At 41.1% G+C, this 27,426-nt stretch overlaps 1 protein-coding gene across 1 annotated transcript; it reads right to left on the reverse strand.

The window, feature by feature from the left end:
• Nucleotides 1–4,979: 4,979 nt before the first annotated feature.
• Nucleotides 4,980–27,351, reverse strand: ZNF616 (zinc finger protein 616). Its single transcript, XM_010332113.3, is given in 6 exon segments — nucleotides 4,980–5,553; nucleotides 5,555–7,638; nucleotides 21,086–21,212; nucleotides 25,098–25,238; nucleotides 25,344–25,425; nucleotides 27,265–27,351. Coding segments are annotated over 5 exon segments (2,538 nt in total). The 5' UTR covers nucleotides 25,407–25,425; nucleotides 27,265–27,351; the 3' UTR covers nucleotides 4,980–5,430.
• Between the last annotated feature and the right edge of the window lie 75 nt (nucleotides 27,352–27,426).

Genomic DNA, 27,426 nt, shown 5'->3' on the forward strand with positions numbered 1-27,426 from the left:
GAGAATCATCAGTGTGTATGCATGAAAAAACAACTGCAAAACTAGTGAAGTACCAAGTGAAAGAAGAGAAAGAAATATACAAATCTAGGTGAAGCAAGAGGATTTTTTTTTTTTTTTTTTCTGAGATGGAGTTTCACTCTTATTGCCCAGGCTGGAGTGCAATGGCGCAATCTTTGCTCACTGCAACCTCTGCCTCCCAGGTTCACGTGATTTCTCCTGCCTCGGCCTCCTGAGTAGCTGGGATTACAGGCGTGTGCCACCATGCACAGCTAATTTTTCTATTTTTAGTAGAGATGGGTTTTTGCCACGTTGGCCAGGCGGGTTTTGAACTCCTGATCTCAGGTGATCTGCCCGCCTTGGCCTCCCAAATTGCTGGGATTACAGGCGTAAGCAACCACGCCTGGCCACAAAGAGGATTTTTAGGGTAGTGAAAGTACACCATATGTTACCATAATGGTAAATACATGTCGTTTTATGCTTCTCCAAACCCACACAATGTACAAGTGTGAGCCAAATATGAACTAGGGATGTTGGGTGATAATCTACCACTTTGGTGGAGGATGTTGATAACAGGGAAGGCTATGCATATGTTGGGGAAGGAGTTGTATGGGAAATCTCTGTACCTTCCACTAAATTTTGTTGGGAACCAAAACCTGCTCTACAAAGTAAAGTATATCTTACAGAAAAACAACTGAATTAGAACATAGGTAAAAACATGAGGAGAAATTTCACGAAAATAGATGCACAAATAGGCAAAACAAGACATTTTCCATATTACTGTCCATCAAGTATCAGAACTTACAATGTTCTATTTCTATTTGATCCTGTCCTGCCTTCAGCAGTCACTGAAAAGAAAAAGCCTTTACCAAACACTCCAAAATGTCTTTGTGATGTTCTTTAGGAACTCATAACTGTTTTCAGGAATTGGCAATGGGAACAAAGGTTTTCAGGAATATTCTTAGCTCACCAAGCATGCATTTTCATGATCAATATTGGTGAATTGACAAATTGCAGTTTTCTGCAAAGCTGCTATGTCGGAATCACAAACTTACTTCTCAGAACAGGCTGACTCTCTCCTTCCAACACACTGGTACAGTCATTCCACCTTATCTCGAGTTTCACTTTCCATGGTTTCAATTACCCATGGCAACTGTGGTCCAAACACATTAAATGAAATGTTCCCAAAACAAATACCTCAGAAATTTCAAACTGCACTGTTCTCAGTGATGTGATAAAAATCTCACATTGTTCCAACCAGGACATAATCATTCTTTCATGCAGTGTAGCCAGAGAGAAAAATCTACCCATTACTCAGTCTCTTATAGTCATCACAGTTAGTACATTCTTAGAGTATTATGGTGCTTTTGTTCAATTAACTCCTATTTTACTTAATAATGGCCCCAAAGCACAAAAGCCGTGATGCTTGCAACTTGAATATCTCAGAGAAGCTGTAAGCTAGACACAATAGCATGTATCCATAGTCTCAGGCAGTCTGAAGGCGGAGGTGGGGGGACCATTTTTTGAGGCTGCAATGTGCTAAGATCTCACCTGTGAATAACTGCTGTACTCCAGCCTGGGTGACATAGAAAAACCCCCTAACAACAACCACCACCACCAAAAATAAAAATAAAATAAAAAAAGAAAAAGCAAGAAAGTTGTAAAGTGCCTCGTTTAAGTTGAAAAGTGAAAGATTATTGATTTAATAAGAAAAAGCATTACATGAAGTGCTAAGATTTACCATAAATCTCCTGTACATGAGTCCAATAAAAATAATCAGTGCTTGCTTTGCTGTCATACCTCAAAACGTGACTGAAACTGTATATTTTGGTTCAGTACTATCCAGTTTCAGGTATCCAACAGAGAACACTTGGAAGGCATCCCATGGGTTAAAGGGGACTAAGGTATAGGTAAAAATCTATGTTGTTTGATTTCACCATAGAAAACAATTGTCACACATTATTTTAACCAGCAGAGTGTAATGGTACAGTGTCTGTTAGAAAGTTCTTTAGTAAGGTAGGATAAATCTGTTGGTTAAAGGAGTCACTGAGTTATGAACAGAAATGATAACATTTTCTTAATTGAACCATGAGACTTCTGATACATTCTGATTGCAACAGCAGTAACATATAATAAATGTTTCAATGTGAATCTGACTTGTGAACATGCCATTCTGATTTTGATTAAACTCTCCTCTTTGATAACTGCAGTCTTCCACTTCCAAGAATAAGACTAATTTTAAATTTCTCTTTAAGATAAAACAGCTGTCATTCAACATAGATGACCACCTTTTCCTTTGCATTATTTCTCCCACACAATCCATCTTTATTAAACTATCACTTGCCTCCCATTAATATTGTTAATATTCCATCAATGTCCTCACTGGTGTTTCAGTCAGTTGGCTGTGCAGTTATTTCCTACAACCCAAAGTGGCACTCTACACCCTGAATGGACACCCGGAACACAAGCAAAATTTATGTCATAATTTACATTATTCTCCCAATTACTCCACGCTGTGTAACTCACATGACACTGAATTTTAAAATTCAATGCCTTAATCTTCAGGCAGCATGGAAATGAAGGAACCACACCAAATGAAGTAGCCCCTCTTTCTTGATGGTTCATTCCCAGAGACCACAATGAAGGATATGTAAGGAAGGTGACAGACTTCAAAGTTTAGGATAAAGGTCATAGTCTAGTAGCTGCTTTAAAAACTGTCCTACCGGGCACAATGGCACAAACCTGTAATCCCAGCACTTTGGGAGGCCAAGGCAGGCGGGACTCGAGGTCAAGAGATCAAGAACATCCTGGTCAACATGGTGAAATCCTGTCTCTAGAAAAACATACAAAAGTTAGGCAGGCAGTGTGGTGTGACTGTAACCCCAGCTAGTTGGGAGGCTGAGGCACAAACTGTTTGAACCCAGGATGTAAAGGATGGAGTGAGGTGAACTGGTGCCACTACACTATAGCATGGGGAACAGAGCAAGACTCTGTCACAAAAGAAAAGAACAGAAACCTCCTTTTGTGCTGGGTACAGTGACTCATGCCTTTAAATCTGGCACTTTGGGAGGCCGAGGTGGGTGGATCACCTGAAGTTGGGAGTTCAAGACAAGCCTGGCCAGCATGGTGAAACCTTATCTCTACTAAAAATAAAAAAAAATTAGCCAGGTGTGGTGGCAGGCACCTGTAATCCCAGCTACTTGGGAAACTGAGGCAGGAGAATCGCTTAACCCAGGAGGCAGATGTTGCAGTGACCCAAGATCATGTCACTGCACTCCAGCCTAGGCAACAGAGCGAGACTCCTTGTCAAAAGACAAACAACGACAACAAAAACCCCTCCGTCTCTAAACAAAACAAAACAAAACAATTTAATATTGTATAAACTGAATGAGCCATTTCCACATATGCACTTGTTCCTTTAAAATACACACTGTCGGGCCGGGAGCGGTGGCTCAGGCCTGTAATCCCAGTACTTTGGGAGGCCGAGGCGGGTGGATCACGAGGTCAAGAGATCGAGACCATCCTGGTCAACATGGTGAAACCCCGTCTCTACTAAAAATACAAAAAGTTAGCTGGGCATGGTGGTGCGTGCCTGTAATCTCAGCTACTCAGCAGGCTGAGACAGAAGAATTGCCTGAACCCAGGAGGCGGAGGTTGTGGTGAGCTGAGATGGCACCATTGCACTTCAGCCTGGGTAACAAGAGCGAAACTCTGTCTCAAAAAAAAAAAAAAAAAAAAAATACACACTGTCCTGAGTTTTAATGAATTTTGTCTTGCAGTTACTGTGTAGTTAATATTCCAGGCCAATCTTGGAGAAGTAGATTTGGTTATCTGATAATCTGATTTCAAAGATATGCAGTCTGTTGAAAGAAATGATCGAAATTTTTACCACATTGATTACATTTCCAAGGTTTCTCTCAAGTAAGAATAATTTCGTAAAGCCTGAAGACACACTACTGCTTAAAGGCCCTATCACGTTCAGCACATCTGTAGGATGCTTCTCCTCTATATGTTCAACCAAACTACAAAGGTGTGGACATTTGTTTTGTCTCACTTTAAGTTCTGGGGTACAAGTGCACAATTTGCAGGTTTGTTACATAGAAAAACATGTGCCATTGTGGTTTGCGGCACCTACCAACCCATCACCTAGGTATCAAGGCAAAAATGCATTAGCTATTTTTCTGATGCTCCCCTTCCCCAACCTACAGCTCCCATTGGCAGGCCCCAGTGTGTGTTGCTCCCCTCCCTGGGCCCACGTATTCTCATTGTTCATCTTCCACTTAGTGAGAACATACGGTGTTTGGTTTTTTGTTCCTGTGTTAATTTCCTGGGGATAATGGTTTCCAGCTCCATCCATGCAATGGGCATGACCTCATTCCTTTCTGTGGCTGCATAGCATCCCATGGTGTATATGTACCACATTTTCTTTTTCCAGTCTATCACTGATAGGCAATTTGGTTGATGCCAGGTTTTTGAACATTTGACTTTTTAAAAAGCCTTACCACCTTTATTATATTTGTAAGGCTGCCCTCTAGTATGAACACTCTGTTTCCATTTTGATGTTCATGTAAAAGCCTTAGCATGCATATTATATTTCTTTGGTTCCTCTCAAGGACGGATATTCTGATGTCTAGTGAGTTCTGACGCCCGGGGAAAGCCTCTGACATATACATTTATATGATTTCCTTTCAGTATAAACTCTCTTATGACAAGTAGTGACTGAACTCTAGTAAAGGTTTTCCCACCCTCATTTCATTTGTACATCTATGCCCTTTGACTTATCTATAGATTCACAGATTTTGGCTTTTGATTCACAAGTTTTAAGAATTATTGTCACACATATTATAATTCTGTGATTTCTCTCCATGATGTATATTCCTACACTTACTGAGTAGTGAACGCTAGCTTAAAATGTTGGTATATTCACTGCATGTGTAAATGTGTTAGTTCACAATTGCATTGTTAAAAAAAAATACCTGAGGTTGACCGACGTATAAAGAAAAGAGGTTTAATTGGCTCACACTTCTGCAGGCTTGACAGGAAACAAAATACTGGCATCTGATCACCCTGTAGGGAAACCTCAGAAAGGTTAAAATCATGGTGGAAGGCAAAGAGGGTATAGGTATTTCAAATTGTAAGAATGAGAGCAAGCAACAGGGAAGTGCTATACACTTTTAAACACACAGACCTCAAGAGAAGTCACTACTGCCAGGACAGAACCAAGGAAACGATGCTAAATCTTGAGATCCAACAATGATGCTGAATCTTTGTCAACTGGAGAAATCCACCTCCATGATCCAATTACCTCCTAATGGACCCCACCTCCAATACTGGAGATTACAATTCCACATGAGATTTCAAAAGAAGGGGTAACTATACAACCTATATCACTAAGTATGAATTATTCGGTGACTCCAGAAGCTAGGACAATGTCTAAGGCCTTATCATATTGAGTTTATTTTTAAGAGTCTCTCCAGTATGTCTTATTTGATGTTTAGTAAGGTCTGAGCGACAAATAAGGGATTTCCCACACTCATTACATTTATAAGGTTTTTTTGCCAGAATGAATTCTTTGGTGTTTGTTGAGGGAAAACAACCGTCCAAAGGCCTTGCCACATTCAGTACATTTGTATCTTTTCTCTCCAGTGTGGATTCTCTGGTGACTTACAAGATGTGAACTATGCCTGAATCCTTTGCCACACACATCACATTTATATGGTTTCTTTCCCGCATGAATTATCTGATGTGCGGTGAGGTTTGAGCTCCGTTTAAAGGTTTTCCCACACTCATTACATTTGTAGGGTCTGTCTCCAGTATGAACTGTCTCATGAAGTCTGAGATGGACACGTTGACTAAAGGAATTCCCACACTGATTACATTTGTAAGGTTTCTCTCCGGTATGAATTCTCTGATGTCTATTGAGTGTTGAGCCCTGATTAAAGGATTTGCCACATTCATTACATTTGTAAGGTTTCTCTCCAGTATGAACTCTCCGATGCCCTAGAAGATGTGAGTATTGACTGTAGACCTTGCCACATTCATTGCATTTGTAGGGCTTCTCTCCACTATGAATTCTCTTATGGACTGTAAGACGTGAACACTGACTGAAGACCTTTCCACATTCTTTACATATATAAGGTTTCTCTCCAGTATGAATTCGCCGATGCTTTGCAAAAGCTGAACAGTCACTGAAGACCTTGCCACATTCTTTACATTTATAAGGTTTCTCTCCAGTATGAATTCTCCGATGCACTGAAAGACGTGAATGCAGACTGAAGACCTTGCCACACTCATTGCATTTGTAAGGTTTCTCTCCAGTATGGATTCTCTGATGTGCTGCAAGACGTGAATGTATGCTGAAAACTTTGCCACATTCATTGCATTTGTAAGCTTTCTCTCCAGTATGAATTTTCCAGTGCACTACAAGATGTGAATGCTTACTGTAGACCTTACCACATTTATTGCATTTGTAAGGTTTCTGTCCAGTATGACTTCTGTGATGCATTGCCAGACTTGAACGTTTACTGAATACCTTGCCACATTCATTGCATTTGCAAGGTTTCTCTACAGTATGAATTCTCCTATGCACTGCAAGACTTGAACATTTACTGAAGACTTTGCCACACTCATTGCATTTGTATTGTTTCTCTCCATTGTGGATTCTCCGGTGACATACAAGATTCGATCTATGTCTGAATGCCTTGCCACATACATCACATTTATGTGGTTTCCCTCCTGCATGGATTACCTGATGTACAGTGAGGTTTGAGCTCCGTTTAAAGGTTTTGCCACACTCATTACATTTGAAGGGTCTCTCACCAGTATGAACTGTCTGATGAAGTCTAAGATGGACACGTTGACTAAAAGATTTCCCACACATATTACATTTGTAAGGCTTTTCACCAGTATGAATTCTCCGATGAACTGCAAGGTGGGAACTTTTACTAAAGGACTTGCCACATTCATTACATATGTAGGGTTTCTGTCCAGTGTGGCTCCTTTGGTGCCTTGCAAAATATGATTTTTTTCTGAAGATCTTACCACATACATCACATTGACATGGTTTCCCTCTTGTATGGACTACCTGATGTACAGTTCCTAGAGAGGCCCGACAAAAGGCTTTGCCACACTCATTGCATTTGTAAGGTTTCTCTGTAGTATGCATCATCTGATGAGTAGTAAGACTGGAAGACTCTCCAAAGGTTTTGCCACATTCATTACACACATAAGATTTTCCCCTAATGTTTGGAGAAACAAAACAACCATTATAACTTGTCTTCTCCATTTGATCACATTCATAAGTTCTCCCCACAGTTTGAACTTTCTGCAGTTCAGCCAGGTGTGACTGAAAGCTTGCTGTAAGCTGGCTTTCAGTGTGCTTGTTTTCTACATCCCCTTGACCATGTTGAGCTCTTTTGCCAGCAACATTGTTTTCATGGGGCACTGGCACTTCTTTATAATTTCTTTCACCATCTTTCCATTGAAACTCAAGGCCATGTAGATTTTTCTGTATTTCCCTGAAGTATAAATTTTCAAGATCGTGGCTTTGATGTCTTTCCAGTGTCACTGTTTGGAATCTTTTTCTTGTATTACTGTTCTCTGTTGGTGGTAATTCCTTGATCATACATTCAGGAGAGATACCTGCAAAATATAACGAACATGGGTTTTTTCAATAACTATTATTAATAAATAAATATTTTATAATGGAACCATACTACACTAAACATAATGTGTATACTAGACAGGTGTGAAAGTTCTCCACCATGATCTTCTATTTTTAGAAATACAAACGAATAGAATACTATAGTAAAGAAAGGGTGACAACATGTAAATTAAATTAATTTTAGGAAAGCCTAGTTTCAAACATCCTACGACCAAAGACTCATGCTGTGCAAACATACATTAGCACTAAAAGAAGTACTTTGCAACCAATGACACCAAATTACACACCAACTAGCAGCAAACACATGGCTCTCTCAGAACAGAAAAGAATAAAAGTTATACATATTTAATTCATACTTACTGTGTACAAACAAATGCCAAACTACAGCAAGATATAGTATAATGGTAAATGTTCACAAGTTCAACTAATAAATAATCATATAAATTAATAAATAAAACTTCTAATAACGCATGATAAAACCAGCAGGCAAGTAAAATACAATATATTTAGAATTTCATACTACAATTTATATATTGCATATTTAAATTTGCATCATATGTAAATATACAAAATTTATAGTATGGAATTCTAAACAATTCTCACTTTATAATAAGCAAGAACATATGTTCTACAGATAGCATAAGTAGAAAATATGTTGAGAACACTAACTTTTTTTTTGTATTTACAATTTCTTATTTTAACTTTTACTTTGAAGTTCTGGGGTACATGTGCAGATCTTGCAGGATTATACACATGCCATGGTGGTTTGCTGCCTCCATTCGCCTGTCACCTACATTAGGTATTTCTCCCAATGTTATCCCTCTGCAATCTCCCCAGTCCCCACTCTCCCTCCCCTAGCCTCCCACCCTCCAAAAGACCCCAGTGTGTGATGTTCACCCACCTGTGTCCTTCTGTTCTCATTGTTCAACACCCACTTATGAGTGATAACATGCGGTGTTTGGTATTCTGGTCTTGTGTCAGTGTGCTGAGAAATGGTGGTTTCCAGATTAATCTATGTCCCTGCAAAGGACATGAAATCATCCTTTTTTTTTTTTTTTTATGGCTATACAGTATTCCCTAGTACGTATGTGTCACATTTTCTTTATGCAGTCTATCTTTGATGGGCATTTGGGTTGGTTCCAAGTCTTTGCTATTGTAAACAGTGCTGCAATGAACATACATGTCCATGTGTCTTTATAAAACATTGATTTATAATCCTTTGGGTAAATACCCAGTAATGGGATTGCTGGTTCAAATGGTACTTCTAGTTCTAGATCCTTGAGGAATTGCCACACTGTCTTCCACAATGGCTGAACTAATTTACACTACCACCAACAGTGTAAAAGTGTTCCTATTTCTCCACATACTCTTCAGCATCTGTTTTCTCCAGATTTTGTTTTCTATTTTCTTTTTTTTAATTGTGCTTTAGGTTCTGAGGTACATGTGTAGATCAGGCAGGATTGTTGCATAGGTATATACATGGCAAGGTGGTTTGCTGCCTCCATCACCCTGTCACCTATATCTGGGATTTCTCCCCATGTTATCTCTCCCCAACCTCCCCATCCCCCACTGCCCCTCCCCTAGCCACCCCCAACAGACCCCGGTGTGTGATGCTCCCCTTGCTTGTCCATGTTTTTTCATCATTCAACACCCACCTATGAGTGAGAATATGCAGTGTTTGATTTTTAGTTCTTGTGTCAGCTTGCTGAGAATCATGATTTCCAGATGCATCCATGTCCCTACAAAGGGCACAAACTCATCGTTTTTTTTTTTTTATGGCTGCATAGTATTCCATGGTGTAATGTGCAACATTTTCCATTTCAAGTCTATCATCGATGGGCATCTGGGTTGGTTCTAGGTCTTTGTTATTGTAAACAGTGCCGCAGTGAACACAGGTGTGCATGTGCATTTATAACAGAATGATTTATAATCCTTTGGGTATATACCAAGTAATGGAATTGTTGTGTCAAATGGAATTTCTGTTTCTGGATCCTTGAGGAATCACCATATTGTCTTCCACAATGGTTGAACTAATTTATACAACCATCAACAGTGTAAAGCGTTCCTATTTCTCCACATCCTCTCTAGCATCTGGTATCTCCAGATTTTTTAATGATCGCCATTGTAACTGGCATGAGATGGTATCTCAATGTGGTTTTGATTTGCATTTCTCTAATGACCCTTGATGATGAACATGGTTTCATATCTTTGTTGGCCTCATAAATGTCTTCTTTTTGAAAACTGTCTGTTCATATCTTTTATCTACTTTTTGATGGGGTTCTTTTTTTCTTGTATGTTTGTTTCAGTTCTTTGTAGATTCTGGATATTAACCCTTTGTCAGATGGGGAGATTGCAAACATTTTTTCCTATTCTGTTCATTGCCAGTTCACTCTAATGATTGTTTCTTTTGCTGTGCAGAAGCTCTGGAGTTTAATTAGACCCCATTTGTCTATTTTGGCTTTTGTTGCCATTGCTTTTGGTGTTTCAGTCATGAAGTCTTGCCTATGCTAATGTCCTGAATGGTACGGCCTAGGTTTTCTTCTTGGGTTTTTACGGTGTTAGGTCTTACGTTTAAATCATTAATCCATCTGGAGTTAATTTCGGTATAAGGTGTAAGGAAGGGGTCCAGTTTCAGCTTTCTGCACATGGCTGGCCAGTTTTCCCAACACCATTTATTAAACAGGGAATCCTTTCCCCATTGCTTTTGTCTGGTTTGTCAAAGATTGGATGGTTACAGTTGTGTGGCGTTACTTCTGAGGCATCTGTCCTGTTCCATTGGTCTATATCTCTGTTTTGGTACAAGTACCATGCTGTTTGATTACTGTCGCCTTATAGTATTGTTTGAAGTCAGGTAACATGATGCCTGCAGCTTTGTTCTTTTTGCTTAGGATTGTTTTGGCTATGTGGGCTCTTTATTGGTTCCATATGAAGTTTAAGGTGGTTTTTCCCAGTTCTATGAAGAGGGACAATGGTAGTTTGAGGGGCATAGCATTGAATCTATAAATTACTTTGGGCATGGTTGGGCACGGTGGCTCACGCCTGTAATCCCAACACTTTGGGAGGCCGAGGGGTGGATCACGAGGTCAAGAGATCAAGACCATCCTGGCCAACATGGTGAAACCCTGTCTCTTAAAAAAAAAAAAAAATTACTTTGGGCACTATGGCCATTTTCAACATACTGATTCTTCCTAACCATGAGCATGGAATGTTTTTCCATCTGTTTGTGTCCTCTCTTATTTCCTTGAGAAGTGGTTTGTAGTTCTCCTTGAAGAGATCCGTTACATACTTTCTTAGTTGTATTCCCAGGTATTTTATTCTCTGTGTTGCAATTATGAATGGGAGTTCAGTCATCATTTGGCTGTTTGTCTGTTATTGGTGCATAGGAATGCTTGTAATTTCTACACATTGATTTTGTATCATGAGTCTTTGTATTCTGAGTCTTGCTGGGTTATTCTAGTTAGCATTTTGTCTAATGTTTTTTCAGTGTTCTTAGTTTTTTTGCACTGGGTTAGAACATGTTCCTTTAGCTCAGCGAAGTTTGTTATTACCCACCTTCTGAAGCCTGCTTCTATCAATTCGTCAAACTCATTCTCCATTGTATTTTATTCCCTTGCTGGTGAGAAGTTGTGATCCCTTGGAGGAGAAGAGGTGTTCTGGCTTTCAGTGATTTTATCCTTTTTGCACTGGTTTCTTCCCATCTTCATGGATTTATCTACCTTTGGTCTTTGAACTTGGTGACTTTCGGATGGAGCCTCTGAGTGGACATCCTTTCTGTTGATGTTGAAGTTACTTCTTTCTGTTTTTTAGTTTTCCTTCTAACAGTCAGACCCCTCTGCTGAAGACTGCTGGAGGTCCATTCCAGACGGTGCTTGCCTGGGAATCACCTGCGGGGGCTGCCGAACAGTAAAGGTTGCTGCCTGTTCCTTCTTCTGGTATATTCATTCCAGAAGGGTACCCACCAGATGTCACACAGAGCTCTCTTTTATGACGTGCCTCTTTGGATATATGCTGGCCAGAGAGCTGCTTGAGGAGGCAGTCTGTCCCTTCTCAGAGCTCAAGTGCTGTGCTGGCAGCTCCGCTGTTCCAATCAGAGCTGCTGGGCATGGACGTTTAAGTCTGCATAAACTTCCTTGTGGTTTTGTTTATACAGGTAAAGTTAGAACTGCCTTGGTAATGGCAGATGCCCTTCCCCCTGTGGAGCTCGACTGTCCCTGGTCAATATCAAACTGCTGTGCTGGCTGTGAAAGTCTGAAGCCAGTGCGCTGCAGATTGCTGGTCTTTGTAGGAGTGGAACCCTGCTGAGCCAGATCACCAGGGACCCTGCTTTCAGTCCCCTCTTTTTCAGGTGAATGGGCAGCTCTGTGTCTCAGGTGTTCCAGGTACCAGTTAAAACGGCTGCCCAGATTTGTGTGGCTTTTTTGTGCTGGAAACCCACAGCACTGGCTGCAATAATTGTGCTTAAAACCCATGGTGCTTGCCAGCCCAGGGAATTTCCTGGTCTGTGGGCCATAAAGACCCCAGGAGAAGCACAGTATCTGAACTGGAGAGCCGGAGTGGTTGGAAAAGCCCCCAGTGGCCTCCGTTGCGTGTGGGGCAGGGGGGCTCCAGTTTGTTGCACTTCCCAGGTGAGGCATCACCCCATGCTGCCACGGCTCACCCTCCTTGGGCTACACTTACTGTCCAACCAGTCCCACTGAGATGCACCTAGTACCTTGGTTGGAAAGTTGGAGATCTACTAACTTCTACTTAGATCTTGTGGGTGAAAAAAAAAAAAGAAAGTAGGAGATCACTCAACCTCTATGTTGCTCTAGTATGGAACTGTGCTCTGGAGCTGTTCCTATTCGGCCATCTTAGCCACTCCCCTGCCACATCACTAACTTGATAAATGTGTCTATGGCCATACCACCCAGAACACAGCTGATCTCAGAAGCTAAACAGTGTCAGGCCTGCTTACTACTTGAATGGGAGAAAAGTAAATATACAATATAATATAGAATAAAATGTGGGGAAGGAAATCAGAAATAGTAATATGATTTCATGCCTCCAACTATGTGACAATCAATAGAGCAATTCCATATCTACTGTGTTTTTTTCAGGAGATGGAGTCTCACTCACTCTTGTCACCCAGGCTGTAGTGAAGTGGCATAATCTTGCCTCACTGCAACCTCTGCCTCCAAGACTCAAGCAATCCTCCCACCTCAACCTCTCAAGTAGCTGAGACCAGAAATATTCACCACCATGCATGACTAATTTTTTTGTAGTTTTGGTAGAGAGTGAGTTTTACCATGTTGCTTAGGTTGGTCTCGAACTCCTGAGGTCAAGCAATCTACCTACTGCAGCCTCCTAAAGTGCTGGATTACATACAGGCATGACTTACCACACCTGGTCCTATTCATTGTCTCTAATTATCTAGTTAACTGGCCACAAAATATATATCACACAGAGATTCTACTTGAAAAACATATGAACTAAGATAAAAGACAACAAACACAGTTTACAAGAAACTACAAAATAAAAACTTGCCGATACAATGTGGGCTGCTTTGACATAAAGAAGTATGTCTGCCAAAATTCCTATGTTGAGGACTCATTCCTCAAGATGATAGTATTTGGAGGTGTGGTCTTTGGGAGGCAATTAGGTCAGAATGGTGGGTAGAATTTTAGGAATGGAATTAGAAGACATGTGAAAAAGCTTGTTTGCTACCAATCCTTCTGCCATGTGAAGACACAGAAAGAGACAGCCATGGAAAACCAGAAAAAGAACCCATGCCAAGAACTAAAATAGCTGGCTCTGACATTGTTAAACTTCTCACCACCAAGATCTGTGAAAAGTGAATTTCTGTTGTTTCAGTCACCCAATCTATGGTATCTGCTATAGGTAGCCACATTGACTATGGTAAAGCCAATATGCTATCTCATTACACACATGAAACAATGTTGATATACTTTATTAAACAAAGAAATTTGTGAGTCTTTAGTAAAAAACACAATATTCTAGACTAGCTAATAGCACTAACTTGTGTAAAAAGTCTTGAGGTAAGTTATCACTATTTAACACAAAAGCACAGTATGTATGCCCACAGGATTTATATATCTACATTCAATTTATAAAGAAAGTAAGATATGCACCCATATTTGCAGGATCAAACTACATTAAAAAAAAAAAAAAAGCTTCCCAAGCAGATAGTGCAGGTAACAAGTCATCTCAAATACTAAGAGTGTAGCAAGTAATACTTCAATAGCCATGCTGTGTTGCCAAAAGCATTATTGAGCCATCCCCATGAATAACAGTAGCTGAGTCATCATCCTCTACACATACTGATTTAGGCAGTGTTCTGGGAAGAATACTGGGGAGTGAAAGGGAAGACAGTTAAAAAGGAGGCAGTGTGATGATATGAGAAGAAAGTAGATTTAAGTCTTTATAATGTTTGCTATAAAATTTATCAAACTGAATGTCCCATGAGTTCTATTTCCAGGCATATGCTCAAAAACCCTACATATGAGGAGATATTTTGAAAAAAATGTTCCTACAATACAATCCTGAAGAAACAAATTTGATAACAGCCATGAAGAGGAGATTAATGAATTCATTTTGTATACACACAACGAGACAACATAAAATCTTACTGATAGTATAACAATGTTAAGGAGACAGGGTACAGAAGAAGAAACCCTAGCAAAATAGGCAAAGATTAGTCTGAGAAAACTAAGAAAGCAGGAAACTGTTGTCAAGGTTTAGACACATGTTAATGGAGACACAGTATATATGGAAGTAATGGTGATTATCAAAAACATAACATGGAAGCAGGCCTATAAAGCAGTCACTTTTGTATGTGATTGAAATTAAACTGTTATCGGTTTCAAAAAGAGGTTATAAATCTAAAGTATTTTCTGTAATTGCAATGGTAACCACAAAGAATGTATAGAAGACATACACAATGGAAATAAAAGTATGTCAGGACAAAAGAATCAAATAAATAAACACAAAGGCAGTAGTAGAAATGAAGAACAAAATAATCTAAAGGAGACAGAGGAAACAGTTAGCAAAATGGCAACAATAAGTCCTTCTCCATCAGTAATTACATTAATGTAAGTGGCTTAAACTCCACAATCAGAAAACGCTGACTGGCGGAATGAATTTTACAAACAGGCTCCAATTACATGCTATCTAAAAAAGATTCATTTTCATTTGAAGGACACACACGGGCTGAATTCAAAGAATAAGAAAAGATATCCCCCTCCTTTCTTTTCCTGTTTTTCCTTTCTTTTCCTTTTTTTTGGGGGGGACACGAGTTTTAATCTTGTTGCCCAGGCTGGAGTGCAACAGTGCGATCTCAGCTCACGGCAACCTCCATCTCCCTGGTTCAAGCAACCCTCCTGCCTCCTCCCGAGTAACTGGGATTATAGGCATGCATTACCATGCCTGGCTAATTTTGTAATTTTAGCAGAGATGGGCTTTCTCCATGTGGGTCACGCTGGTCTTGAACTTCTGACCTCAGGTGATCTGCCCGCCTTAGTCTTCCGAAGTACTGGGACTACAGGCATGAGCCACTGCACCCGGCAAAAATACCCCTTATAAATGATAACAGAAAGCCATCAGAGGTGGCTAAATTGGTATCAGTCAAAATAGAGTTTAATGTCAAAACTGGTACAAGAGACAAAGAAGGGCATTATGTAACAATTAAAGGGTTAATTCATTAGGAAGATATACCAGTTACAGTTATATGTCCCAAGATTAGAGATTCTTAATATACGAAGCAAGAGAAATGTAATTAAGTAGAGAAAAGTTCCATAGTAATAATAAAAGACTTCCATGAACCACTTTTATAAATAGGACAATCAGACAGGAATAAAGTAAGTAACTAGACAACCTAAACTATACATCAAATTGGACCTAATCTATATATACACAACTCATCACCCAAAAACAGCACAAAACGAATTTCTTATAACTACCTGAAACATTCTTCAAAAGAAGTATCTAAAAAGAAAACCTGTCAACATTTTTTTTTGAGCCCCTTCCTCTGTCACCCAAGCTGGAATGCAATGGGACAGTCTTGGCTCATTGCAACCTTCAGCTCCCAGGTTCAAACGATTCTCCTGATGCAGCCTCCTGGGTAGCTGAAACTACAGGCAGGTGCCACCATGCCCAGCTAAGTTCTGTATTTTTAGTAGAGATGGGGTTCCGCCATGTTGGCCAGCCTGGTCTCGAACTCCTGAGCTTGTTTAACACTTTTTAAAGACTAAAATAATAAAGTATAATTTATCCCATCATAAATATATTACGATATTTTGTCATAATAAAATAAAACTAAAGATCAACAGCAGAAAAAAAAATCATAATATCAACAAATACGTAGAAACAACATACTCCTAAACAGCCAGTGTGTCAAACTGGAAATCTCAAGGGAAATGATAATATATTGCAAAACAAAGGAAAATGAAAATAGAACATACCAAAACTTATGTATGCAGAGAAAACAGTGCTAAGATAGAAAATTGTCAGCTATAAATGCTTCTGTTAAAATAGACGACCTCCAATGGAACAGAATAGGGAAACAAGAAATACAGCCATATAACTACAACCACTAAAAAGTCAACAAAAACAATTGAGAAAAGACACACTATTCAATGACAGGTGCTGGAAAAACTGGCTAATCACATATCCAAGAATGAAACTGGACCCCTATCTCTCATTATACACAAAAACTAATTCAAGATAGATATAGACTTAAATGTAAGACCTCAGGTTACAAAAATCCTAGAAGAAAACATTTCTGGACAAAACACAATTTTTTTTTTTTTTTTTTAAGACGAAGTTTCACTCTTGTTACCCAGGCTGGAGTACAATGGCGCGATCTTGGCTCACCGCAACCTCCGCCTCCTGGGTTCAGGCAATTCTCCTGCCTCAACCTCCTGAGTAGCTGGGATTACAGGCACGCGCCACCATGCCCAGCTAATTTTTTGTATTTTTAGTAGAGACGGGGTTTCACCATGTTGACCAGCATGGCCTCTATCTCTTGACCTCATGATCCACCCGCCTCGGCCTCCCAAAGTGCTGGGATTACAGGCTTCAGCCACCGCACCCAGCCACAAATTTTTTTTTTTTTTTTTTTGAGACGGAGTTTCGCTCTTGTTACCCAGGCTGGAGTGCAATGGCGCTATCTCGGCTCACCGCAACCTCCGCCTCCTGGGTTCAAGCAATTCTCCTGCCCCAGCCTCCTGAGTAGCTGGGATTACAGGCACGCACCACCATGCCCAGCTAATTTTTTGTATTTTTAGTAGAGACGGGGTTTCACCATGTTGACCAGGATGGTCTCGATCTCTCGACCTTGTGATCCACCCGCCTCGGCCTCCCAAAGTGCTGGGATTACAGGCTTGAGCCACCGCGCCCGGCCCACAAATTTTTAAGGAAAATTTATTCCTCATTCCCTAAGCATGATGGAAAAATACATATAGGTTTTATAAACATCAGTTGAGAAGTCCTTAAAGCTCAAGAAATGGGCTACATGTAAAATAAAGTAAAATTTTAAAATAATAATTCAGTATAACATGATGGACATGAAAGTAGACAGGAGATTATTACAGCATTTGTGGAAAAAAAAAAAAAACCCACAAAAAACAGTATGATTTACAAAAAATCCAGCAAGTTATATTTAGGAAACAGAAACTTACTACAGAAAAGCAATGTGTCTTATATAATAAAGTATGACCAATCTCTCTCACAGTATTTCTACAATTAAGATAGTAACTTGATTAAAAAATTATACTTGGCCGGGCGCGGTGGCTTACGCCTGTAATCCCAGCACTTTGGGAGGTCAAGGCGGGTGGATCACAAGGTCAAGAGATCGAGACCATCCTGGTCAACATGGTGAAACCCCGTCTCTACTAAAAATACAAAAAAATTAGCTGGGCGTGGTGGCACGTGCCTGTGGTCCTAGCCACTCGGGAAGCTGAGGTGGAAGAATCGCTTGAACCCAGGAGGTGGAGGTTGCAGTGAGCTGAGATTGCACCACTGTACTTCAGCCTGGTGACAGAGCAAGACTCCGACTCAAAAAAAAAAAAAAATTATATTTAAGATATTAAAAAATTTCCAATAAAAGGAACTGTAATCCATTTAATTAACAAATTTAATAGTAGGAATTAAGCCAGGTGAAATGGGAGTAAAAGCAGTAACTAACTTATGACAACACTATGGAGTTTGTGTAAGTTATAGACAAACTGCTGCCGAGCTATACCATCTGCACTAAAGAAAGAAATCTTGTAAAATATATAAAATGATATGCATTCCTCAATACAACTCTATCTCACAAAGAAACATAAAACAAAGAAAACTGAGCATCCTCAAAAATATGGATCCAATAATTAACTAAATAAAAAGTTCACTTATAATACATGAAAATGCACCAAATAAAAGTAGAGGTCACTTAAAATAAACTATATGGATTTTAAAAATATAAGCTTTGGCCAGGCACGGTGGGTCATGCCTGTGATTTCAGCACTTTGAGAGGCCGAGGTGGGCAGATCACGAGGTCAGGAGTTCGAGAGCAGCCTGGCCAACATAGTGAAACCCCATCTCTACTAAAAATACAAAACCATTAGCCAGGCTTGAGGTGGCAGGCACCTGTAATCCCAGCTTCTAGGGAGGCTGAGGCAAAGAGAATCACTTGAACCTGGGAGGTGGAGGTTGCAGTGAGCTGAGATCACACCACCGCACTCCATCCCGGGAGACACTGCAAGACTCCATCTCAAAACAAAACAAAACAAAACAAAACAAAAGCTTCATTCAACTTCACTAGCTTCCTCAATAAGATCAAAGTCATACTCATCGTAGACGGAAAATACTGGGGAAGAAAACTGTGGCGTGAGCAGTGGTTCTGGCAACAGTTCTGCAGACATGAAGCTGTGAACTTGGACAATGTTCTCCCTGGGAGAAATTTCTACACCATTCACTGCTAGCTCAAAAAGGAAGATTATAAGTATATGAGATCCACAGTACCCTTGGGAGATATTTTTGTGACATTTCTAAAAACCCATGATTTTGCGATGTTCTCTATCTGAATATCATGGGAAATACTGACTATGCCAGCATTAAAGAGTAGACTCTGGCTTTAATAGGCATAGCTGTATGTAGCAATATGATACTAAAACTTATTACTCAAAGTGCTCTCCCTTCAAGAATTTTCTGTTAACCAATAAAGCTACTCCATGGGATAGTCCACAAGATATTATTCATAATCTCAAGGTGGGTTGTCACAACGAACAAAGGATGACATGTCAGACCCTAGAAATGTGTTTATCCAAAGTAAGACTCAGAGGCAAAAAAAAAAAAAAAAAAAAAAAAAAAAAAAAAAAAAAAAAATCACACAAACATAGAGCAAATATAAGATGAGGAAGAGCCAAGGCATAACCGTACTCGACAGAGCACTGGAAGACAGGGAAAAACACAGGAGTAGGATTAGGAGGGATCTTGAAATGAGACTCTGCGGTCTATAGAAGCCAAGGTAAGAGTTTCAAGACAGAGATATGCTCCCTGTATAGCACTAAGAATCAAAGAGAGGATGTTTGTGTCAACTGTCTTTCCTATTCTTCTATGTAACAATCTCTGAGGACCCATCTCACTCCGCTGTCACAAACCCAAGAAGAGTGGCCAAAGAAGAACTGAAGAAATGGCTGAGAAAGCTGAAGAGGCAGAGAGGGCTTAGGACAGCTCAGTGTAGTTTCTGGGCACGCGGATTCAAAGGAAGAACAACCAATGTCTTTCCATCTCCTGACCAGCTCTTTCAAGTATAGGAAATGGGCAGAAACAGGAAAGCACTAGGCATCAGTAAGATGGAAGCCTTAGCTCGGATCTGCATGGACGGAGACGGAGCATCTAGATAAAAGCAAGACCAGGAGGAGAGACCACAGGGAAAAGAGATTCCTGTGAAAAGGCCCTTCCCAGGCCACAGAGTCAAAGCACGAGAGTTCACAGGAGACAGATGACACCGTTGTTTATCGTAACGGTCTTGTCCTTTTGCTCTGAGCTGCAGCAGCACTGGAGAGTGAGATAAACTGATACATATCTGGAGAGCAGAATGATAGGTGGGAACAAAGATTTCAGAGCTCAAAGGAAATCAAATTTGTTTTCCAACCACACCCTCCCAATTGCAGTTTCCCAAACAGAATTTCATGGTGCTGCTTCCACTGTGGCCATCTCAGCTCTTAACTGTGATCACACCTTTCATGCATTCCCCTCCAACTTGAGTTCCTTGCTATTTTCACTTGGCTCACCACAGTCCAGGGCTCGTTCCCTTGCTTCAACATAAAGATAATACTCAGGTCAGCAAGACAGAGTCCAGCTCATGATAAAATAAAGAAAATGTGCCGATGGTGTTCCAGAATTCCAGCCCAATGTTTAGGTAGCAGAGAAAACATTACAGTTGGATCTGTAAAATATTTCACAGACTCATCCATTGATCGCCTCCTTCTGAATGCTTAGGGAACAGTATAAGATGCAGACATCTAGGCCAGGCGCGGTGGCTCAAGCCTGTAATCCCAGCACTTTGGGAGGCCAAGGCGGGTGGATCACGAGGTTGAGAGATCGAGACCATCCTGGTCAACATGGTGAAACCCCGTCTCTACTAAAAATACAAAAAATTAGCTGGGCATGGTGGCACGTGCCTGTAATCCCAGCTACTCAGGAGGCTGAGGCAGGAGAATTGCCTGAACCCAGGAGGCGGAGGTTGCGGTGAGCCGAGATCGCGCCATTGCACTCCAGCCTGGGTAACGAGAGCGAAACTCCGTCTCAAAAAAAAAAAAAAAAAAAAAAAAAAAAAAGAATGCAGACATCTAGCTGTCTTCCAAGAACTACTGAATCAAAAACACAGGGATAGGCCAAGCACACTGGCTTGAGCCTGTAATATCAGCACTCTGGGGTGCCAAGACCAAAGAATTCCTTGAGCCCAGTAGTTCAAGAGCAGCCTGAGTGACATAGTGAAACCCTGTCTCTACCAGGGCACTGTGGCATGCACCAATAGTTTCAGATACCTGGGAGGCTGAGGTGAGATGACTGCTTGAGCCAGGAGACAGAGGTTGCAGTGAATCGTGATCGCACCACTGCACTCCAGCTTGGGCAACAGAGCAACACCCTGTCTTAAACAAATTAAAAAGTGCAGGGACAGAAAACAGGGAATTGGATATTTTAAACTCTGCCATAAAGTTCTCTGAGTACTTCAGCTCTGGAACCACCACTAATGTACAAAGAAGGCAGCAGAATATCTATAGAAAGGGGACAGTGAAAGGCCAGATGCAGTATTATGAACCTTTTATTTTTTAATCAACAACTTCAGTCTCAAACAATGGAAGGGCTCCCAAGAAAGACAACAGAGAAAATACAAACATGCACAAGGGCAGATGTCAACTTCTAGAAGGAAATTATCCTCACCCAGGAAGACCAGGTTCCTGTAGTTCTCCAACATCACATCCTTGTACAAAGCTTTCTGCGTAGGGTCCAGGCATTTCCACTCCTCCTGAGAGAACTCTACGGTCACATCCCTGAATGTCAAAGGTCCCTGAAATGTAAAACACATTTCAAAAAAGAGCGATATGATTTACCTAAAATATGTTTTATTTCACTAAAAAGGAGGACTATGTTTACCTAAAATAAGAAGAGGAACGGTCACAACACTTTGATTAAAGTATGTGTTTTGACACATCTATAAAAGTTAGTTTGTTATAAAATACAATAGAAGACTATTATATTCTCCAAATCAGTATACATATCTCTGTTTGTGGAGAATCCAAAAAAATACACAAATAAGAAAAACACATGGTTATTTCCCAAAAAAGTGTCAGATATAATGTTCCATACATCAACTGAGTGTCCAGATGAGCTAGGATGTGAGTGGTGTTTTCAGAGTTGACAATGTCTGCAGCGGCTTTGAAGAAAAGTCAGAAATAAAAACTGTAATGACCAGAGCAACAGCAATGACTCAAGTTTTGGAATATTTCCCATGTTCTGGGCATTTCTCCAATTGCTTTACATGTTCTAATTCAAATAACAACATATTAGCCTACGAGAGAGCGATTTCTTCCCATGTTACTATGTTGCAAACACGCAAACAAACTTGTCTAGGTCAACAACCTGAAAAGAGCATAGCAAGCATCTGAACCCAAATGTCTGAGAATTGAGTTCAATCGAAACAATCAAACAGTTAAATTACAGCTACAGTATGCCCTAGCCTCTCTATGCCACCGTAACCAAAGAAGACAGACTGGGTAATTTACAAACAATAGAAAACGTATTACTCATGATTCTGCACGCTGGGAAATCCAAGATCAAGGTGCCAACAGGACTAATGTCTGCTGAGGGATGGTCCCTGCTTCCAAGATGGTGTCTTGTTGCATTTCTGGAAGGAAGGTACGCTGTGTCCCCCCACAGCAGAAGGGACAAAAGGGACAAACAGCAGTGAACTCCGTAGGATACGCGTTTCGAAATCTTACTGTCCAGAACACCATATCCCAATGATAACGACAGACCCCTCGTGATCCAATCACCTATTAAAAAGCAAAATTCACAATACTTGGAGATTGGGCACTGGGGATTAAGTTTCGAATGAATTGTGGAGGAGAGAAAAACACTCAGACCGCAGCATTCAATCTTGCCTCACCAAATTTCATGTACTCTTCACATAACAAAAGAATTCCATCCGAATGGAAAGTCTAAACATTTTCTACTACCAATTCAAAAGTCTAAACACATCCTGAGGCAAACTGTTCTCCAACTGTGAACCTGTGAAATCAAACGACTTAAGTGCTTCCAACATCCAACAGTGGGACAGACACAGGTCACATATTTCAATTCCAAAAGGGAGAAACAGGAAAGAGGTAGCTTCTCCCATTTAAGTCTCAAACTCAAATAGGGCTCACACATTAAATCTTAAGGCTTGACAATAATCTTCTTTGACTCTAGGTCCCACCTTCTAGATACCCTGGATTAGAGGCTAGGTCCCTGATGTCCTGAGGATCCCTGCTGCAGTAGTTTTGTTGGGATCACCCCACATGGAAGTTCTCACAGGCTGTAGTCTCCCGAGCTGGGACCAGATACCAGTGACTCTATAGTTCTGGGGTCTCAGGAGGGGTCCTGCTCCCAGGGCTCCCCTTGACCTTGCCCTCCTAAGGACTCTCTGAGGTGTCCCTGCCCTATGGCTAGACTGAGAATTGCCCTAGTGATGACTTCCTGTGATAGTAGTGAAAGAAACAGGATGAAAGGTTAGGGGCCACTGAGCAAAAAAGTGATTGACATAAACCAGTGACTACAGTAACACAGAAAGAAATGAGGGTGAAGATCTAGTACCACAGATGTCTGCAGTGCCGGAGTCTACGATAGCACAGAAAACAGGGGAGCTTCTGAGTAGAAATCAGCAAACCTCTTCAATAGGGAGATGACAAGCAAAGGTCCAGAGAGGACACAATCCCCAGTGAGAAAAGGCACGGGAAGTTTCCAGGATCTAAGGTAGTTGAGTGGAGTGTCCTCCCTATACAAAGCAATCACCAAATCTGGGGAAGCAGGTGATTTTTCAAATGCCGGAGTTGCAAAAGAAGACCATAAAACATACAAAGAAACAGGAAAATATGGTCTATTAAAAAAAAAAAAGAGTATCTACAAACCTACATGAAAGAAAGGGAGATTTACATCTTCACTTTAAAGAATTAAAAAGAAATTTGAGTTGGGTGTGGACTGCTCAGAACTGTAATCCCAGGACTTTCGGAGGGCCAGGAGGGAGGATCACTTCACCGCAGGAGTTCAAGACCAGCCTGGCCAACATTACGAAACCCTATTTCTACTAAATATACAAAAGTTAGTGGGGTGTGGTGGCACATGGCTGTAATCTGAGGCTGAGGCACGAGAATCCCTTCAACTGGAGGCAGAGGTTACAGTGAGTTGAGATTGCAACACTGCATTCCACCCTGGGCAAGAGAGTGTGACTCTATCTCAAAAAATAAAACAATAAAAAAGAAAAAGAAAGAAAGTCTGAAACTAAAAACACAACTGAGTTGACAAATTCACTAGATGAGTTCAATAGAAAGCTTAATCATGAAGAAGGGATCAGTTAACTCAAAGGGGATTTTGACACGGAGGAGAAGAAAAATTATTAAAAAAAGAAAGAAAATGTCGAGTTGGGCGGATCACCTGAGGTCAAGAGTTTGAGACAAGCCTGGCCAGCATGGTGAAACCCCGTCTCTACCAAAAATAAAAAAGTAGCCGGGTGTGGTGGCACATGCCTGTAGTTCTAGCTCCGAAGGGAGATTGAGGCAGAATAATTGCTTGAACCCAGGAGGCAGAGGTTGCACTAAGCTGAGATTGTGCTGCTGCACTCCAGCCTGGGTGACTAACTCTTTAAAGACAAAAAAATCTGCTACAATCTCTGAGCAAAACTACAGCTTTCTTCACTAATACAGATGATGTACAAGATTCCCTGCAGGAACATCAGTCTCCATGGGAGGGGTGTCATGAGAAAGAAGAGAGGTTCTTCCCTGAACCAAGCAAGAAACAAGAAACTAGGAAAAGTGTTTATCTTCAAATGTAGTAAAAATCAGATAGAAAAGATTTCTCCTTCCTTGTGGGGAACATTCCTGTGTGAGATCCCCAAAAGGCGTGGGTCTCACTATACGGTGAGTTTGATCCCAAACACAGTTTCCTACTGGAGGTAGTTGAGCTATCGAGAAGAAGGAACTGAAAGATGGATGATCATTTTCTAATATCAACCACGGTATCCTTTGGGCTTCAACTGTGCCGTGCTGCTAGACCGAGTGACTCTCTACCAGCAACCAGTTTCTGCTTTTAATCTTTATGACTCTTTCTTTAAGAATAGCTTTAACCTTTTCTTTACTTGCCTGACTGCCTAGATAATGGTTTAACTGTGGGGATATTTGCAAAGCAAATGCCACCATTCGGGATGGCTTTGATCCCTGACTCAGAGACTCCTGAATAGGGGGAGTTGAGATAAGTTGAGTCAGGAGCAGACAAAGGAGAATCTGATTAAAAGATATTCTGATGAGCAAAACCAGAAAACCTTTTCACATCTCAGTTCTAAAACGAGATCAAACCAGAAATACCTGCAGCCATGAGGAATAGTGTCTGGATGTAAACAAGCTTTGTGATCACAGGAAATTCTGTTACTTTTTACAACCACTGATTGCGTATCTGACTTCTCTATTGTATAGGCCATGTAAGGTACAGATTTGCATTTCCTCTTGCAATGATGTAAACCAGAGCAAAGAAAGTGTATTTATTCCTGGCCTTTGAAAAATAAAATTCGCTGTTTAGGCATGGCCTATCCAGCCCTCCAGACCCCTGCTTTCTTTCTGTCTTTCTTTATTTCTTCAAGCGCACGCTCTCTTCCAGGTTTTGGGACCCTCTTGCAGGTCGAGAGACCCCCGGCAGATGTGCCTACCCTGCACGGTCGCCGACACCCACACCCCATCTCCATCCACATCTGGGGGTGAGCTCTTCCCAGGACCATGTCCAGTGCTGCCTCTTCCCAAATGCATGTCACTGGTTCACAGGAGATGGAATCCAAATCAGATGAGAAGGACTGAGGGAAGGCATGGGTGAGTGTCAGCAAACGTGTCAGGCTGAATGCTTCAGGCATTTCAGAAGGAAACAGAAATAGAACAATGCACCAAGAATATCACTTTACCTGAGAAAGAGCCATCCCTGACTCCTTTGCTTTCCTCTTCTGGGCTTCTTCATCACATAGCATGACTGTTCAGAAGTCAATCCTAAATGTCAAAAAATATGCTGATTACTGCTCAGAATGAACACATTCCACTTCCTGTGCCACAACCACACACACAGGTTAGATCTCACCCTGTGGAAAGGTGTCCTCCACTGCCCACTGCCTACAAAAACAACTAGTGAAGATTTTACTATTTTCTTCAGGACTTGCTGCCCTCCTGGAAGCCCACATATATGCTGCAGCAGTGGGGCGCTGGGCTGGACTGAGCTGCCCCATTCAGGACACAGACTCAGCCCTGATCAAACCCCATGCAGAGCACAGCCTCCCTCCCCTCTCTGTGGATCCCAGGTTCATGTAATCCCTCACAAACGGAGGACAATGAGCCTTGGTGCTCAGTGCCAGATACACAACACAGTGGAATCCCATTATCCATGAGGGATATGTTGCAACATGCCCAGTGGATACCTGGAACCTCAAACAGGACTGAACTCTATTTACTGTACTTAAATTATGCATGTGACAGTTTCTCATTGACATATCCAAATTGCCAGCATCAATATCCATCAATATCCATGTACTTGGGTGATACTGTTAAGTAAAATAATGGTTAATTAAACAAAAGGACTGAGATACCCCAAAAGTTAAGACCAGATCAAAAAGAAGACTATTTTTTTTTGGGGGGGAGAGTTTCACTCTTGTTGCCCACGCGGGAGAGCAATGGGGTGATCTTGGCTCACTGCAACCTCTGCCTCCCAGCTTCAAGCAATTCTCCTGTCTTAGCCTCCCAAGTAGCTGGGATTACAGATGCCTGCCATCTCGCCCAGCTCTTACATCTGAGCAAAAGTATAACCTTAAAACTTAAAACAACTGCTGGTAAGCATCCCTGCATGAACACTGCAGCCTCTGTGGATGGATATTCTAACCATGGCTAGGAAAATCGGATGTTCAGGTTGATTTCATATTTTTAAATCAATAATGGAATAAAACATGCTCTGATGTCCACATATAATTTTCCATTCCATTCCCAGTCATTAAGGTGGTGGAGGTAGAAATAGCGACTATTCATACAGCTTCAAACATAGTACAAAATCAGGCAGAAAGGTCTCCCTTCGCAGTCCTCCTTTTCCATATACACGCATACATACGTAGCTACATATATATATACTTTTTTTTTTAAGGACAAAGTCTTGCTCTGTCCTCAAAAAAAGGACAGGCTATAGTGCAGTGGCACCATCTCGGCTGACTGCAAACTCCACCTCTGGGTTCAAGCGATTCTCCCACCTCAGTCTCCTGAGTAGCTGAGATAACAGGCAACTGCCACCATAATTGGCTAATTTCTGTATTTTATTTTTTTTTACTAGAGACAAGGTTTTACAATGTTGGCTAGCTGGTCTCAAACTCCTGACCTCAAGTGATCCACCTGCCTCGGCCTCCTAAAGTGCTGAGATTACAGGAGTGAGCTACGGCACCTGGCCACCTTTGATAATTTACTAGGTATTTATGCACATTAATATGTGACTTCCACATGCAGCTTCTCTATTCCTGGTCTACAGAGAGGTCACAGTGCAGCCAGATGTGGTCTCTAAACAATCCCTGCTTCCCAACAGCTCTGACACCATGGGGCCCACACCTGGGCTCCATCCACATCTGGGTGTGAGCCCTTCCCAGGACGATGTCCAGTGGAGCCTCTTCCCAGGTTCATGTCATTGGGTCATGGTAAGATGGAATCTAAGTAAGATGAGAGGGACTGAGGAAAGGCATAAATGAGCGTGAGCAAGTGTGTCAGGCAGGATGCCTGAGACTCAGAGAAGATTCACAAATCCAACGCCCCGCACTTCACAAAAGAAGAAGAGAAAATGACCCACCGAAAATATCACTTTACCTGAGAAAGAGCCATCCCTTCCTCCTTTTCTATCCTCTTTCTCCTCTTCTGGGTTTCTTTCTCAGTCAATATAACTCTTCACACATCAAACCTGAAAGGCAAAAATATGTTGTTTAAGGTTGTTTAACACATTCCTATCTGTGCCACAACCATGCATACAGG

This window comes from Saimiri boliviensis, chromosome 14 (genome assembly GCF_048565385.1).
Source record: "Saimiri boliviensis isolate mSaiBol1 chromosome 14, mSaiBol1.pri, whole genome shotgun sequence".
NCBI lineage: Eukaryota > Metazoa > Chordata > Mammalia > Primates > Cebidae > Saimiri > Saimiri boliviensis.